At 42.6% G+C, this 17,051-nt stretch overlaps 2 protein-coding genes across 2 annotated transcripts; both read left to right on the top strand.

The window, feature by feature from the left end:
- Nucleotides 1-6,264: 6,264 nt before the first annotated feature.
- LOC138906582 (uncharacterized) lies at nt 6,265-8,723 on the top strand. The gene is made up of 5 exons (XM_070195688.1): nt 6,265-7,042; nt 7,126-7,371; nt 7,867-7,964; nt 8,373-8,546; nt 8,631-8,723. The coding sequence occupies exons 1-5, from the start codon at nt 6,265-6,267 to the stop codon at nt 8,721-8,723; spliced, it is 1,389 nt and encodes a 462-aa protein (XP_070051789.1).
- Nucleotides 8,724-8,867: 144 nt separating this feature from the next.
- LOC138906581 (uncharacterized) lies at nt 8,868-10,028 on the top strand. Its single transcript, XM_070195684.1, has 2 exons — nt 8,868-9,073; nt 9,449-10,028. The coding sequence occupies exons 1-2, from the start codon at nt 8,868-8,870 to the stop codon at nt 10,026-10,028; spliced, it is 786 nt and encodes a 261-aa protein (XP_070051785.1).
- Nucleotides 10,029-17,051: the final 7,023 nt, after the last annotated feature.

Here is a 17,051-nt window from a genome sequence, read left to right as displayed (position 1 = left end):
AGTTGAGATTGATATTGTGGGACCAAATATTGAAGTAAGGTTTGTACCTGTTATATTATCTTCCTGTTGTTATTTATTCATTATATTATGGTAAGGGAGAGTGTTAATGCACGATGGGTGATGCCGTGCCATATTGTGAGTGTAAAAGCACGAAGGGTGATGCCGTACCATATTGTGAGAGTTAATGCACTAAGGGTGATGTCGTGCTGTTTCTATTGATTTTATGGTGAGATTGAGAGTACAAGCACGAAGGGTGATGCCGTGCATTTTTCCTTTACTCTATTCGTGCTCCTGTTGATTCATATTATATTGGTTGTTCCAGTTCTCATTCTGCTGTAGCTCTTTACTTCGTAATTTCCCCCAGCATGTATCTCCCTCCCAATAATTCTTGTCTAGCTCTTCATTACTGTTATTTATATATACATTGTTAAATTGTATATGTTGATTTGTAGGTGCCTTGCCTTAGCCTCGTCACTACTTCGTCGAGGTTAGGCTCGACATATACCATTACATGGGGTCGGTTGTACTGATACTGCACTCTGCACTTTCAGTGTAGATTTTGGTCCCGGCTCGGGTTGATCGAGATTTAGCTGTTGGACCCGCTATCCGAAGACTTAAGGTAGATCTGTCGGCGTTGACAGACCTTGAAGTCCCCGTTTATCTTTTCTGTTTTATTATTTCTTTCATTCAAACAGTTGTATTTTTCTCAGACTATTGCTTGTAGTGAATTCTAGAATGCTCGTGAATTGTGACTCTAGATCCGGGTAGTCGTAATTAATGTAGTCTTTATATTATTCCACACTCATTATATTTCACCTTAGCTAATTTACTGTTATTTACTGAATGGGATAAGAATTGGTTTAATTATTCTCCAACATTGGCTTGCCTAGCAAGTGAAATGTTAGGCGCCATAACGGTCCCGAGGTGGGAATTCCGGGTCATGACAGTTGGTATCAGAGCACTAGGTTACCTAGGTCTCATGATTCACGAGCAAGCTTAGTAGAGTCTGGAGGATCGGTACGGAGACGTATGTGCTTATCTTCCAGAGGCTATGAAGTTTAGGAACAAATTTCACTTATATTCTCCTCTGTCGTGCGATGTTGTTTTCTCAATACTGATTGAACTCTTCTACTCGTATTCTCTCGCAGATGGCGAGAACACGTACCCGCTTCCTCAGCTGAGCAGCAGCCAGCACCTCCAGTGGCAGCTCCTACGAGGGGTAGAGGTCGAGGCCGAGGCTGTGCCAGAGGTCGAGGTCGAGGCCGTGCCAAAGGCTGAGGCAAGGGTAGGGCTCAGCCTAGAGCCCCACCAGTGGAGCCTCAGATAGAGCTTGATGAGGAGGTTCTAGCCCAGACTGTTCCTGCCTGGACAGCTTAGGTTCCGGAGGGGTTCATTGCCACCCCAGTACTTCATGACGCTTTGGTCCATTTGGTAGGCCTTATGGAGAGTGTGGCCCAGATTGTCGCATTCCCCATGGCACCAGCCATCTTTCAGGCTGGAGGAGGAGCCCAGACTCCCACTACTCCCGCTCCGGAGCAGATAGCTCCCTAGTATCATGCTCCAGCAGCTCAGCCAGTCGGAGTAGTTCAACCAGTTGTTGCGGCACAGGACGAAGATGGGCCAGCTATGTCTTCTGAGGCTTTGTGGAGGTTAAACAGGTTTACCAAGCTCTTCCTAGTTCACTTCAGTGGTGCTCCTTCAGAGGATCCCCAAGAGTATCTTGACAGCTGTCACGAGGTTCTACGGAACATGGGTATAGTGGAGACCAATGGGGTCGATTTTGCTGCATTTCAGATAACTGGTTCTGCCAAGAAATGGTGGAGAGATTATTTGTTGACCAGACCAGCTGGGTCGCCTGCTCTTACTTGGGACCAGTTCTCACAGCTCTTCATAGAGAAGTTTCTGCCTGTCACATTGAGAGAGGAGCGTCGCCGTCAGTTTGAGCATCTCCAGTAGGGCAGTATGATTGTTACTCAGTATGAGACCCATTTTGTGGATTTGGCCTGTCATGCTATTCTTCTGCTTCCCACCGAGAGAGAGGGTGAGGAGGTTTATTGATGGACTTGCTTAGCCTATCAGATTGCAGATGGCTAAGGAGACTGGGAGTGAGATTTCTTTTCAGGCGGCTGCTAATGTCGCCAAACGAGTCGAGATGGTTCTTACTCAGGGAGGTCAGGGGTTTGACAAGAGACCTCGTTATTCCGGTGAGTTCAGTGGTGCCTCATCTAGAGGCAGGGGTACTTTTGGTAAAGGCCATCCTCCCAGCCCATTTCATTCAACACTCCAGGCATCCCACGGTGCCTCAGGTGGTTGTGACCCTCAGATGCATTATTCCGACTGTGAGACCCCAGGTGTTTCTCTCTTCTCTTACGTAATATACATAACGTGGCGTGGTTATATTAGGTATATATGATTGGGTATAGCACATTGGGAGAATAAGACTGAAAATGTGTGGTAATATCAAGGAACTAAACTAAAACTTTAAGTCAAAGGAATCCCTTAAACAAAGGTTCATGGTTAAAGAAATGGCTCGGGTAGTACCCCGCGCGTTCGGAAGGTTTAAGTTAACTTGCACCTATGGGATAAGACTAAGAGTGTATAATATGCTAAGAATAAAGTGTTATGAGGTATTATAATATCACACTGGTCACATGTTAAGGTTTGGAGTCAAGCAAGTTGCGAAATAAAGGTCGGCAAAAGTTATCGTAAATTTCTCTAATAAATTTTATAAACTTTGGGTCAAATGTATCAGATCAATTCTCCCAATATATAAAGAGTTATGGGATCCACAACCTACCAAATCGAAGGTCTACAAGTCTAGTTTGCAACCAAAGAAATCTCACATCAAACCGACATTGGAGTAAAAAGTTATGACTGTTTTACCGCGGATTATCCGGGCTGAAATCGGGTCGCGAACCGGGTCGGGTAAAACAAGTGGTATAAGTCGGAAAATCCGACTTTTAAGACCCCAAAATATTTCATCTTCGTCCCAAAACAGTGAGAAAGCTTAAGAGAGGGTTTCATGGTGTTCTTGAGTGATTAAGGTGCATTTTTAACGATTTCTATCGTTAAAGTTTGCCCCCGTGCCTAGAAGCGCAATCTCTACGCTTTGCAATCGTTTTCCCCTTCTATTAGCTGTGTTTGGAGCTATTTTTGGAAGATAGGAAATTGTTGTTCTTGCTGGTTCTTCAGGATTTATACTTGGTTTGCCAAGGTAATCATCTTGAGACTCTTTTATGATCGTTTTTACAAAGTTCTACGGGCATTTCGTCAAGTTAGGGTCATATGGCAAATCTGCCAATTTAAACTCATTTATGAACTGTTTATAGGTGCATATAAGCTGCATATATATAGTGGTTTCGAAGCTTAGGACGTAAGGAACAACTTTTGTGAAGGAACTACAGGCATTCAGACATTCGTTGGAGAGGTATGTTAAGGCTAAGCTTCATCTTTCCTTTTAGCACGAATTTTGGGATATTCCTAAGACGCCAAATGTGATATTTTACTATTCTGTTGCTAGAAATACCTTCTGTGAAAGGCATTGGTATCGTAGCTGAAGTATTTTCATGATACTATTAGGTTGATATTCCACTCGTTCGGTTAAAAGGGGTATTCGACATCTATATATGTCATTGTGTCGGCTTTCTTAAATATATGTCCATATATATGAATTCTTATTCATCTTTGGGTTATGTGACTTAAAAATAAAGGCATTTAGTATTTGCGATCAGTCCTTCTTCCTTGTTAAAGTATATTTTAAAATCTCTAAAGTGACACGTCGATTTCAAAATTTTCAAATATAATTTTTATGTTTAAACTACTAAAACATTTGATTTTTTTTTTTTTTTGAAATACTTTCTTTTACTAATTATCATGAAATCAGGTATAAGGACTAAGTGAAGCACCTTAAGCTTTTTATGAACATATTCAGAGTTAAGTTATCTTTCTAAAAGTCGAGTTAAGTTTTCAAACTTATTAAAAAAGATATGAGGTTCCACGAGACATTTGTATGCGATACGAAGGTGATTATGAGATTATGAGAATAAGAGTACCAATGAGCCAAGGTTGGCTAAGTTCTTGTTATGGCCTATTATGTGCATTCAAAGTTCATATCATACATGACATATTATGCATGGACTTCGAGCTATAATCGGAGGTAAAGGGCCTATTTGCCCGAAAGACTATATATATTATACAGATGGCCATAGGTTGGCAATATGATACCGGTTAGCTACCAGTAGAGACCGCCATTGCTAGCATTTGGTTGGGTATTTCATGCATTTACATCAATATATATGTATTCACGACATACGATTACACGAGCATACCATGCATATTTTATTACTATGAGGTCGGATGTCGGCCATGGAGGCTATCAGAGTTTCAGTGTCAGGTGGTATCTTTATTACCTTTTTACATCAGCTATGTATGATTCTACTTTCTGCCTTACATACCAGTACATTTTTATTCGTACTGATGTCCCGTTGCCTGGGGACACTGCATTTTTGTTTCGTGCGTGCAGGTCCAGGTAGGGACTCTGATCGACCCCTCCGCTAGGATTTCGGGGTTCAGCTGTGAGTTGGTAAGCTCCACCTCTTCCTGGAGCTTTCATAGGATGGTTACTTTTGTTGTACAGTTTGGGTATAGTTAAGGCCTTATCCCGACAGTGCTTATGACACTCTTAGAGGCTATTGTGGACACAATATTCTGGGTTTCTTTTTTGCTGCTTTCAGTCTCCAGCCCATAGGCTTGGCATGTATATATAGGTGTGTAGGCATGTATGTATTCATTCGCGGCCTCGTCGGCCAGCTAGTATTTTATTATTTTGGCTTGTCTACCTATGTTTATATGGCTTATTGTTATTCATGTCATAACCTTACGGTCCAGGCTTAGTATTTCAGATGTTGTGTTGCTCGATCTGTTGGGCCCCCAGTCTAGTTAGTTAGTATGTTTAGTGGCTAACTCGATCGAATACAGTATCGAGTGCCAGTCGTGCCTCCTCTAGTTTGGAGCATGACAAACTTGGTATCAGAGCAGGTCGTATCCCAGGGAGTCCACAAGCCGTGTCTAGTAGAGTCTTGCTTATGGGTGTGTTGTGCACCACACTTATAATCAGGAGGCTATGAGGCATTTAGGAATGGTTACATTTCTTTCAATTAATAGATCGTGCTATAGAGCGAAGTTATAAGAACATATGAAATCTAAATCGTGCTTTATGTTTCCTATCTAACAGGCTACCTACGCTCAGGAGATGGCACAACGAAAGATAGGTATGGATCCGGGAGAAGGTACCAGTCGTTCCCCACCGGGTCAGAGGGATAGATTTCCTTTAGAGGCTCACAGTGAGTCTCCAGTACCCCTAGTTTCAGCTTCCCCAGCACTTGTTGGAGCCCAGGGAGATGCAGTACCCCAGCCTCACCAGTTCCATTGGTACCTGAGGCAGCTAGAGACACAGGACCTCCAGCACCTATTGTTCCCCCATCAAAGACTGGGGAGCAGGGGATGAGGGAGGCTGTTCAGTTGCTGACTAGGATGGTTTCTATTCATGAGCGACAACTAGAGTCAGGAGCAGATGCCCGGAGAGATCGGATAGGAAGCTCGACGGTATGAGAGTTTCTTCACTTGGCCCCTCCATTATTTACAGGATCCAGTTCCACTGAGGATCCCCAGGACTTTATAGACCATATGTATAGAGTATTGAGGGTGATGCATGCCTCCGTCACCGAGGCTGTAGAGTTGGATTCTTTTCGACTACGTGATGTAGCCGTCTTATGGTATGAGGCATGGGAGAGATCTAGAGGACCTGATGCTCCGCCAGCAGAGTAGGAGGACTTCTCTGAGGCTTTTTTAGCCCATTATTTGCCACGGGAGGTTCGGGAGGCCCGTCTTGACCAGTTTCTTAGCCTAAAGCAGGGGGATATGAGTGTGAGTGATTATAGCCATAAGTTTAATTCTTTGGCAAGGTATGCACCAGATATAATACGTACCATGAGGGCTAGAGTTCATCATTATGTGGATGGTTTGGGGGATCATCTGATTAGAGACTGTAGGGTTGCATCCCTATCGGATGATGTAGATATTTCCCGCATACAGGCTTTCGCTCAGACTACAGAGGACCTTTCCCGTCGGATTCGTGATACTCGCAGGGATAGGGAGTAGAGTAAGAGGGCTCGTACTATGGGGTCTTATAGGGAGACACGAGTTGATTCTAGGCCCCCACTCCATCAATATCCACCTCGGTCAGTAGGTTGTTTCCCACCATAGATGCAGGGCCAGTGGTTTGATCGTTATATTCAGTCAGGACCGGGGCAGAGCTCAGGCCAGCCTGAGGGCCGTCGACAGGAGCGTTCTGCACAGATGAGACAGCTTACTCCTCCATGTACTCAGTGCGGTAAGCTGCACACCGGGCAATGTAGACAGGGTTCGAGTGCATGTTTTCATTGTGGGCAGACAAGACATTATATTAGCCGATGCCTGGGGTTAGGCAGAGGTACACCAGCTCAGCCTTCAGGATTCACAGCAGCCTCTTCGCCCTCAGTCCATGCTCCCCGACTAGGTCCACAGTCTACTCAGGGCCATGGTAGGGGGAGAGGTGGAGGAGACACCTCAGGTTCTAGTGGTGGCCAGAACCGCTTTTATGCACTCACATGCCGACAGGATTCAGAGGCATCCCCAGATGTTGTCACAGGTATATTGACAATACATTCTCATGCCATTTATGCATTGATGGATCCCGGATCTACATTTTCATATATTACTCCATTTATTACTGGTAAGCTTGACATGAGATCTGAGTTGTTGCCACAGCCAGTTGAGGTGTCTACGCTAGTTGGCGACTCTATTGTAGCTAATCATGTTTATCGAGATTGTACAGTGTTAATTAATGACCGTCCAACCTCTGTTGATTTAGTTGAATTGGTTATGCTAGACTTCGATGTCATTATGGGTATGGATTGGTTGGCAGCTTGTTATGCTAATATTGATTGTCGTGCAAAGTTGGTCCGATTTCATTTTCCTGGTGAGCCTGTCCTTGAATGGAAAGGTAATGCAGCCACGCCCAAGGGTAAGTTTATTTCATACCTTAGGGCTCGGAAGTTATTGCTAAAGGTTGTATATACCATCTAGTTCATGTTAGGGATATAAATAAGGAGCCAGCGACTCTTCAGTCGGTTCCTATTGTGAATGAATTCCCAACGGTATTCCCTGACGAGCTTCCAGGAATTCCCCCCGAAAGGGAAATCGATTCCGCTATAGATTTGCTTCCTGATGCGCAGCCTATATCCATTCCTCCCTACAGAATGGCTCCTGCAGAGCTAAGGGAATTGAAGGAACAACTGAAGGACTTGCTCGATAAAGGCTTTAATAGGCCAAGTACATCCCCATGGGATGCTCTGGTGCTCTTTGTCCGAAAGAAAGATGGGTCCTTTCGGATGTGCATTGACTACAGGCAACTAAATAAAGTCACTATCAAGAATAAGTATCCTCTTCCACGGATTGATGACTTGTTCGACCAGTTACAAGGTGCCAAATTCTTTTCGAAGATCGACTTGCGATCCGGTTATCATCAGCTACGAGTCAGGGATATTGATATCCCAAAAACAGCATTTAGGACGAGGTATGGCCATTTTGAATTCCTTGTCATGTCGTTCGGGCTTACAAATGCCCCAGCAGCCTTTATGGATCTTATGAACCGGGTATTCAAACCATTCTTGGATGAATTTGTGATTGTGTTTATTGACGACATCCTGATATATTCACGATCGGAAGCCGAGCATGCGGACCACTTGCGAGCTGTATTGTAGACTCTCCAGGATTACAGGTTATATGCTAAATTCTCTAAATGTAAATTTTGGCTAACTTCTGTAGCGTTTCTTAGTCATGTTATTACCGGCGATGGTATCAAGGTTGATGGCCAAAAGATTGAAGCTGTGATGACTTGGTCGAGGCCCTTGAATCCGACAGAGGTTCGTAGCTTTTTAGGCTTGGCAGGGTATTACCGAAGGTTTGTGGAGGGATTTTCCTCTATCTCTGCACCATTGACAAAACTGACACATAAGGGAGCTAAGTTTCAGTGGACTGAGGCATGTGAACAAAGTTTTCAGGAACTAAAGAAAAGGCTTACTACGGCACCTGTCTTGACTCTTCCGGATGGCACCGAGGGTTATGTTGTATATTGTGATGCCTCGAGAATTGGCCTAGGTTGTGTTCTTATGCAGCATGGTAAGGTTATCGCGTACGCCTCCAGACAGTTGCGAAAACATGAATAGAACTATCCTACGCACGATCTTGAGTTAGCCGCAGTTGTATTTGCCCTAAAGATTTGGCGGCATTATCTATATGGGGTTCATATTGATGTTTTCACCGACCACCAGAGCCTTCAGTATTTATTTAAACAGAGGGAGCTGAACCTACGGCAAAGAAGATGGCTAGAATTACTAAAAGACTATGATGTTGATATTTTATATCATCCCGGCAAAGCTAATATTGTTGCTGATGCCCTTAGCCGGAAGTCCATGGGTAGTCTAAGCCATGTTGAAGCTGATAAGGTCAAGATGACCAAATATCTATGCCAGCTAGCTAGTTTGTAGGTGCATTTGGTAGATGCAGAGGGTGGATGCATTCTCGTTCAGAATACGGCAAAATCTTCATTTGTTACTGAAGTGAAAGAGCGACAACACGAGGATTCTGAGCTTATAAAACTGAGGGAAAGTATTCCACAGTAGCGACAACCTTTATTTGAGCTAACTAGAGATGGAGTCCTTAGATACCAGGGCCGCTTATGTGTACCGTCAGTAGGAGAGCTCCGTGCCAAGATTCTTTCGGAGGCCCATTATTCTAGATATGCAGTTCATCCCAGAGCGACAAAGATGTATCGGGACCTTCGACAGATCTATTGGTGGAATGGAATGAAAAACGATATCGCGGAGATGGTAGCCCAATGTCCCAACTGCCAGCAAGTTAAAGCCGAAGATCAGAGGCCTGGAGGCCTAACTCAGTGTATTGAGCTTTCATTATGGAAATGGGACATGATAAATATGGACTTCATCACTGGTTTGCCTCGCACTCCACGGAGGTATGATTCTATTTGAGTAATTATTGATAGGCTTACAAAATCTGCTCATTTCCTGCCAGTCAGGACGACATATTCAGCCGAGGATTATGCCAAGCTTTACATTCGAGAGATTGTTCGCCTTCACGGAGTGCCATTATCTATTATATCTGATCAAGGGGCTCAATTTACAGCATATTTTTGGAAATCTTTTCAAAAGGGTCTAGGCATGCAGGTAAATCTTAGCACCGCTTTTCATCCGCAAACTGATGGACAGGCAGAGCGTACTATTCAGACAGTTGAGGATATGTTACATGCCTGCGTGCTAGATTTTAAAGAAAGTTGGGATGATCATCTACCTCTTATTGAGTTCGCTTATAATAACATCTTCCAAGCTAGTATTCAGATGGCTCCTTACGAAGCACTATACGGGCGGAAGTATAGGTCGCCGATCGGTTGGTTCGATGTCGGGGAAGCAGAGTTGCTAGGTCCTAACTTAGTCCAGCAAGCAATGGAAAAGGTAAAACTTATTAGAGACCGGCTGCGTACAGCACAAAGTCGGCAAAAGTCTTATGCAGATGTTCGACGACGAGACTTAGAGTTTGATGTAGAAGATTGGGTTTTCCTGAAAGTATCGCCTATGAAGGGCGTCATGCGATTTGGAAAGAAGGGGAAGCTCAGCCCCAGGTATGTTGGACCGTATAAGATTATTCGGAGGATTGGTAGGGTGGCGTACGAGCTTGATTTGCCTTTAGAATTGGAAGAAGTCCATCCTGTGTTTGATGTATCTATGTTGCGGAAGTGCATTGGAGATCCTTCACGTATTATTCCCATTGAGGATATTCACATTGCTGAAGACTTATCTTATGCAGAGGTACCAGTAGTTATTTTAGATCGGCAGGTAAGGAAGCTTCGAACTAAAGAAGTGGCTTCCGTGAAAGTGTTATGGCGAAATAACACCATCGAGGAAATAACCTAGGAAGCTGAGGAGGAAATGAGGAAGAAGTACCCCCACCTATTTATGACTTAAGGTGAGTCGCATTTAAATAATTGCCAATGATTTCTTTACAGCAACTTAATTGGATTTTAAATGACTTGAAAGTGCAATTTAAATTTCTTATTGTGAGATAGCTATACGAAGCCTAGTAGTTGGAATCTTCAGAATTTGATTTATGCTTTGCAAATGTAACAAATATAGCCTCGCAAATAACGTATTAGCGGACAAGAAATGAAACCAAAGAATTGACTTGACCCATTCATGGACGAATGTTCTTAAGGGGGGAGACTGTGAGACCCCATGTGTTTCTCTCTTCTCTTACGTAATATACGTAACGTGGCGTGGTTATATTATGTATATATGATTGAGTATAGCACATTGAGAGAATAAGACTGAAAATGTGTGGTAATATCAAGGAACTAAACTAAAGCTTTAAGTCAAAGGAATCCCTTAAACAAAGGTTCATGGTTAAAGAAATGGCTCGGGTAGTACCCCGCACGTTCGGAAGGTTTAAGTTAACTTGCACCTATGGGATACGACTAAGAGTGTATAATATGCTAAGAATAAAGTGTTATGAGGTATTATAATATCACACTGGTCACATGTTAAGTTTTGGAGTCAAGCAAGTTGCGAAATAAAAGTCGGCAAAAGTTATCGTAAATTTCTTTAATAAATTTTTTAAACTTTGGGTCACATGTATCAGATTAATTCTCCCAATATATAAAGAGTTATGAGACCCACAACCTACCAAATCGAAGGTCTACAAGTCTAGTTTGCAACCAAAGAAATCTCACATCAAACCGACATTGGAGTAAAATGTTATGACTGTTTTACTGCGGACTGTCCGTGCTGAAATTGGGTCGCGAATCGGGTCGGGTTAAACAAGTGGTATAAGTCGGAAAATCCGACTTTTAAGACCCCAAAACATTTCATCTTCGTCCCAAAACAGTAAAAAAGCTTAAGAGAGGGTTTCATGGTGTTCTTGAGTGATTAAGGTGCGTTTTTAATGATTTTTATCGTTAAAGTTTGCCCCCGTGCCTAGAAGCGCAATCTCTACGCTTTGCAATCGTTTTCCCCTTCTATTAGCTGTGTTTGGAGCTATTTTTGGAAGATAGGAAATTATTGTTCTTGCTGTTTCTTCAGGATTTATACTTGATTTGCCAAGGTAATCATCTTGGGACTCTTTTATGATCATTTTTACAAAGTTCTAAGGGTGTTTCGTCAAGTTAGGGTCATATAGCAAATCTGCCGATTTAAACTCATTTATGAACTGTTTATAAGTGTGTATAAGCTACACATATATAGTGGTTTCGAAGCTTAGGACGTAAGGAACAACTTTCGTGAAGGAACTACAGGCATTCGGACGTTCGTTGGAGAGGTATGTTAAGGCTAAGCTTCGTCCTTCCTTTTAGCACGAATTTTGGAAAATTCCTAAGACGTCAAATGTGATATTTTACTATTCTGTTGCTAGAAAGACCTTCTGTGAAAGGCATTGATATCGTAGCTGAAGTATTTTCATGATGCTATTAGGTTGATATTCCACTCATTCGGTTAAAAAGGGTATTCGACATCTATATATGTCATTGTGTCGGCTTTCTTAAATATATGTCCATATATATATGAATTCTTATTCATCTTTGGGTTGTGTGACTTAAAAATAAAGGCATTTAGTATTTGCGATCAGTCCTTCTTCCTTGTTAAAGTATATTTTAAAATCTCTAAAGTGACACGTCGATTTCAAAATTTTCAAATATAATTTTTATATTTAAACTACTAAAACATTTGATTTTTTTTGAAATACTTTCTTTTACTAATTATCAAGAAATCAGGTATAAGGACTAAGTGAAGCACCTTAAGCTTTTTATGAATATATTCAGAGTTAAGTTATCTTTCTAAATGTCGAGTTAAGTTTTCAAACTTATTAAAAAAGATATGAGGTTCCACGAGACATTTGTATGCGATACGAAGGTGATTATGAGAATAAGAGTACCAATGAGCCAAGGTTGGCTAAGTTCTTGTTATGGCCTATTATGTGCATTCAAAGTTCATATCATACATGACATATTATGCATGAACTTCGAGCTATAATCGGAGGTAAGGGGCCTATTTGCCCGAAAGACTATATATATTGTACAGATGGCCACAGGTTGGCAATATGATACCGGTTAGCTACCGGGAGAGACCGCCATTGCTAGCATTTGGCTGGGTATGTCATGCATTTACATCAATATATATGTATTCACGACATACGATTACACGAGCATACCATGCATATTTTATTACTATGAGGTCGGATGTCGGCCATGGAGGCTATCAGAGTTTCAGTGTCAGGTGGTATCTTTATTACCTTTTTACATCAGCTATGTATGATTCTACTTTCTGCCTTACATACCGGTACATTTTTATTCGTACTGATGTCCCATTGCCTGAGGACACTGCATTTTTGTTTCGTGCGTGCAGGTCCAGGTAGGGACTCTGATCGACCCTTCCGCTAGGATTTTGGGGTTCAACTGTGAGTTGGTAAGCTCCACCTCTTCCTGGAGCTTTCATAGGATGGTTACTTTTGTTGTATAGTTTGGGTATAGTTGGGGCCTTATCCCGACAGTGCTTATGACACTCTTAGAGGCTATTGTGGACACAATATTCTGGGTTTCTTTTTTTTGCTGCTTTCAATCTCCAGCCCATAGGCTTGGCATGTATATATAGGTGTGTAGGCATGTATGTATTCATTCGTGGCCTTGTCGGCCAGCTAGTATTTTATTATTTTGGCTTGTCTACCTATGTTTATATGGCTTATTATTATTCATGTCATAACCTTACGGTCCAGGCTTAGTATTTCAGATGTTGTGTTGCCCGATCTGTTGGGCCCCCAGTCTAGTTAGCTGGTATGTTTAGTGGCTAACTTGATCGAATACAGTATCGAGTGCCAGTCGTGCCTCCCCTAGTTTGGGGCGTGACACCGACCAGCTAGCCTACAGTGCACCACCAGCTCCTATTAGTGCACCTCCTCTGCAGAGTTATCAGGGTGGTTATTCAGGTCGACAGGGTCATTTTAAGGGTCAGCAGTCACAGCAACCGAGGTTATGTTATACTTGTGGTAATCTGAGGCACGTTTCTAGATTTTACCCTCGGGCAACGGGCAGCTCACAGTATCAAGGTACTCGTGCCATGGTTCCAGCACCAGTTGTTGCACCCCCTGCTCATAGGGCTGCTTATCGGGCGGTTTGGGCAGTTAATTACTCTTAACGGTTTGGCTTAACGGTTATCGACTTTTAAATGTATTAATCCGCTAGCCACCCGATAAGATATTGGGCAGATTGGTATCGGTTTAGCTCTTATCGGGCGGCTTATCGGCCTAATTCAATCTATATTGCGTGCATTAATTGTGTGCTGACCGCCTAGCATACAAATTCAGAATAGGAAATTACACATTGAGTCCAGACATACATGTCTGTTAACGCCTACATAAGAATGATGTAGTGTGTCATGTGTTGTAGAGCGAAAAAAGAAGAACACATTGTAGGCTACATTACATCCCAAAGCAGACTACATATGAGTCCAGATATACATGTCTGTTAATGCCTACCATTAAATCCCAAAGCAGACTACATTACATGAGTCCAGAATACATATTTCAAAATGATTAATCCATAAGTGAGCAAACTACACATAAATGTTTGGCCTGCAGCTAATGCCTAACAGTGCTTGAATTTCTGCAGCTTCAAAGTTCAAACAACAACTTCAAATTTCTAACTTAAACTCTCAACCAAGCATTTCACGCTATATCATTAACCATACAAACAACACCAAGCAAAAGGAAGTTATGTATAGAAATAGGGATGGATTATAAGCAGTAAACAATTTACAAGAAACGCAAATGTGCTCTTTCCCCAGAACATAATTCAAGACAGTACTATCATCAATATTGTGGGATAAAAGTTGTGGCACAACAATATTGTTCTTCTATTAAACATAGACCACATGCATTAGTTTAAAAAAACAAAAGCAGAGGTGAACCATAGACAGCAGCTTAAACAATCTTGTTGTAGGGTGGGAGAATAAGCTAAGCTAATAGCTCAAAAAAGTGGAAGGGTTTTTGATATTTAATATATATATATATATATATATATATATATATATATATATATATATATATATATATATATATATATATATATATATATATATATATTCTTAACGGGTTAACGGATTATCTGTTAAGAAAATTGAATAATCCGCCCCCAAACCGATAAGCCGTTAATAAAAAAATTTCAATCTGTTCCCCGTCCGTTAAACCGTTAACCCGATACCAATAAGCCATTAAACTTCGGTTTCGGGAACACTCCTACCTGCTCAGCCAGCCAGAGGCAGGGGTCAGGCAGCTAGAGGTAGAGGCCAGACAGTTAGAGGTGGAGGTCAGGCCGTTAGAGGTGGAGACCAGCCAGCTAGAGGCCATCCTAGGGACGTATTTCAGGGTGGTGGGCCCCATCCCCGGTGTTATGCTTTCCTAGCCAGACCTGAGACTGAGTCATCTGATGCTGTTATCACAAGTATTGTTTCAGTTTGCAGTAGAGATGCTTCAGTTCTATTTGATCCGGGGTCTACTTACTCCTATGTGTCATCCTATTTGCTTCATATTTGGTTGTGCCCAGTGATTCTTTAAGTGCTTCTGTGTATGTGTCCACACCAGTGAGATATGCTATTATTGTAGATCGTGTTTATCGCTCGTGTGTGGTCACCATTGGGAGTTTTGAGACTCATGTAGATCTTCTACTTCTCGATATGGTTGATTTTAATGTCATACTAGGTATGGATTGGCTGTCACCTTATCATGCCATATTAGATTGTCATGCCAAGACGGTGACCTTAGCCTTGTAGGGGTTGCCTCGATTAGAGTGGAGAGGGATTCTTGGCCATTCTGCCAGTAGGGTTATCTCTTACGTGAAGGCTCGGCATATGGTTGAGAAGGGGTGTCTAGCTTATTTGGCTTATGTCCGCAATTCTAGTACGGAGGTTCCTTCCATGGATTCAGTGCCAGTTGTTCGTGAGTTTCCAGAGGTGTTTCCTGCAGACCTGTCGGGGATGCCACCCGACAGGGACATTGATTTCTGCATTGATTTGGCTCCGGGCACTCAGTCCATTTTTATTCTGCCATACCGCATGGCCCCGCCAGAGTTGAAAGAATTGAAGGAACAATTACAAGATTTGCTTGATAAGGGCTTCATTAGACCTAGTGCCTCGCCCTGGGGTGCACCTGTGTTGTTTATGAAGAAGAAAGATGGATCGATGAGAATGTGTATAGATTATCGGCAGTTGAACAAGGTCACCATCAAGAACAAATATCCATTGCCGAGGATTGATGATTTATTTGATCACCTTTAGTGTGCCAAGGTGTTTTCGAAGATTGATTTGTGATCTTGCTACCATTAGTTGAGGATTAGGGCATCCGATGTCCCTAAGATAGCTTTTCAGACTCGGTATGGGCATTATGAGTTTCTAGTGATGTCAGCTGACAAATGCCCCAGCAGCATTCATGGATTTTATGAACCGGTGTTCAAGCCCTACTTGGATTCCATTATGATTGTGTTTATTAATGATATATTGGTCTACTCCCACAGCCGAGAGGATAACGAGCAGCACCTTCGGATCGTTCTTCAAATTCTGAGAGACAACTAGTTATATGCTAAGTTCTCAAAATGTGAGTTTTGGTTGAGTTCAGTTGCTTTCTTGGGTCACGTTGTATCAGCAGAGGGTATTCAGGTAGATCCTAAGAAGATTGAGGCAGTCCAAAACTGGCCTAAACCCACATCGGCTACAGAGATCCGTAGTTTCTTGGGTTTGGCGGGCTACTACCGTCGGTTCGTGGAGGGATTTTCATCCATAGCAGCCCCGTTGACCAGGTTGACCCAGAAGGATGCCCTGTTCAGGTGGTCAGACAAGTGTGAGGCGAGCTTCCAGAAGCTCAAGATAGCTTTGACTACGGCACCGGTATTGGTGTTACCCACAGGTTCAGGATCTTATACAGTATATTGTGATGCATCTCGTATTGGTCTAGGTACGGTATTAATGCAAGGTGGCAAGGTTATTGCATATGCTTCGCGGCAGCTGAAAGTTCACGAGAAGAATTACCATGTTCATGATCTAGAGCTGGCAGTCATTGTTCACGCGCTGAAGATTTGGAGGCACTATCTTTACGGCGTGCCCTATGAGGTATTCACGGATCATCAGAGCTTGCAGTATTTGTTCAAGCAGAAGGAACTCAATTTGAGGCAGAGAAGGTGGTTAGAGCTATTGGAAGATTATGATATCACCATATTGTATCATCCTGGGTAGGCCAATGTGTTGGCCGATGCTTTGAATAGAAATTCAGCTAGTATGGGTAGCCTTGCTTATATTCCAGTTGGTGAGAGACCGCTTGCATTGGATGTTCCGGCCCTGGCTAACTAGTTCGTGAGGTTGGATGTTTCTGAGTCCAGTCGTGTTCTAGCTTGTACAATTGCTCGATCTTCTTTGTTTGAACGTATCAGAGATCGGCAGTATGACGATCCTCATTTGCTTGTCCTTAGAGACACAGTGCGGCACGGTGGTGCCAAGCAGGTTACTGTCAGAGATGACAGAGTTTTGAGGATATAGGGTCATATTTGTGTGCCTAATGTGGATAGACTTCGTGAGTTGATTCTTGAGGAGGCCCACAATTCTCGGTATTCTATTCATTCGGGCGCCGCTAAAATGTATCAGGATTTGTGGCAGCATTATTAGTAGAGGAGGATGAAGAAAGACATAGTTGCATATGTAGCTCGGTGCCTAAATTGCAAGCAGGTAAAGTGTGAGCATCAGAGTCCTAGTGGTTTACTTCAGAGGTTAGAAATTCCTGAGTGGAAGTGGGAGCGTATCACTATGGATTTTGTTGTTGGACTCCCACAAACTCAGAGGAAGTTCGATGCAGTTTGGGTCATTGTGGACAGGCTGACCAAGTCTGCGCATTTCATTCCTGTGGCAGTTACC

Source organism: Nicotiana tomentosiformis, chromosome 1 (assembly GCF_000390325.3).
Source record: "Nicotiana tomentosiformis chromosome 1, ASM39032v3, whole genome shotgun sequence".
Lineage (NCBI taxonomy): Eukaryota > Viridiplantae > Streptophyta > Magnoliopsida > Solanales > Solanaceae > Nicotiana > Nicotiana tomentosiformis.
The sequence above is the reverse complement of the archived record's forward strand: the minus strand, read 5'-3'. Positions and strand labels throughout refer to the sequence as shown.

Excerpts from the sequence above, each read along its gene's own strand:
- LOC138906582 (XM_070195688.1), top strand. The coding sequence starts at position 6,265 with ATGCAGGGCCAGTGGTTTGATCGTTATATTCAGTCAGGACCGGGGCAG. Across the intron at positions 7,043-7,125 it reads GCCTGTCCTTGAATGGAAAG|TTCATGTTAGGGATATAAAT; the intron begins GTAATGCAGCCA and ends TATACCATCTAG. Across the intron at positions 7,965-8,372 it reads GGCCCTTGAATCCGACAGAG|AGCCTTCAGTATTTATTTAA; the intron begins GTTCGTAGCTTT and ends ACCGACCACCAG.
- LOC138906581 (XM_070195684.1), top strand. The coding sequence starts at position 8,868 with ATGTATCGGGACCTTCGACAGATCTATTGGTGGAATGGAATGAAAAAC. Across the intron at positions 9,074-9,448 it reads TTGCCTCGCACTCCACGGAG|TATTCAGATGGCTCCTTACG; the intron begins GTATGATTCTAT and ends CTTCCAAGCTAG.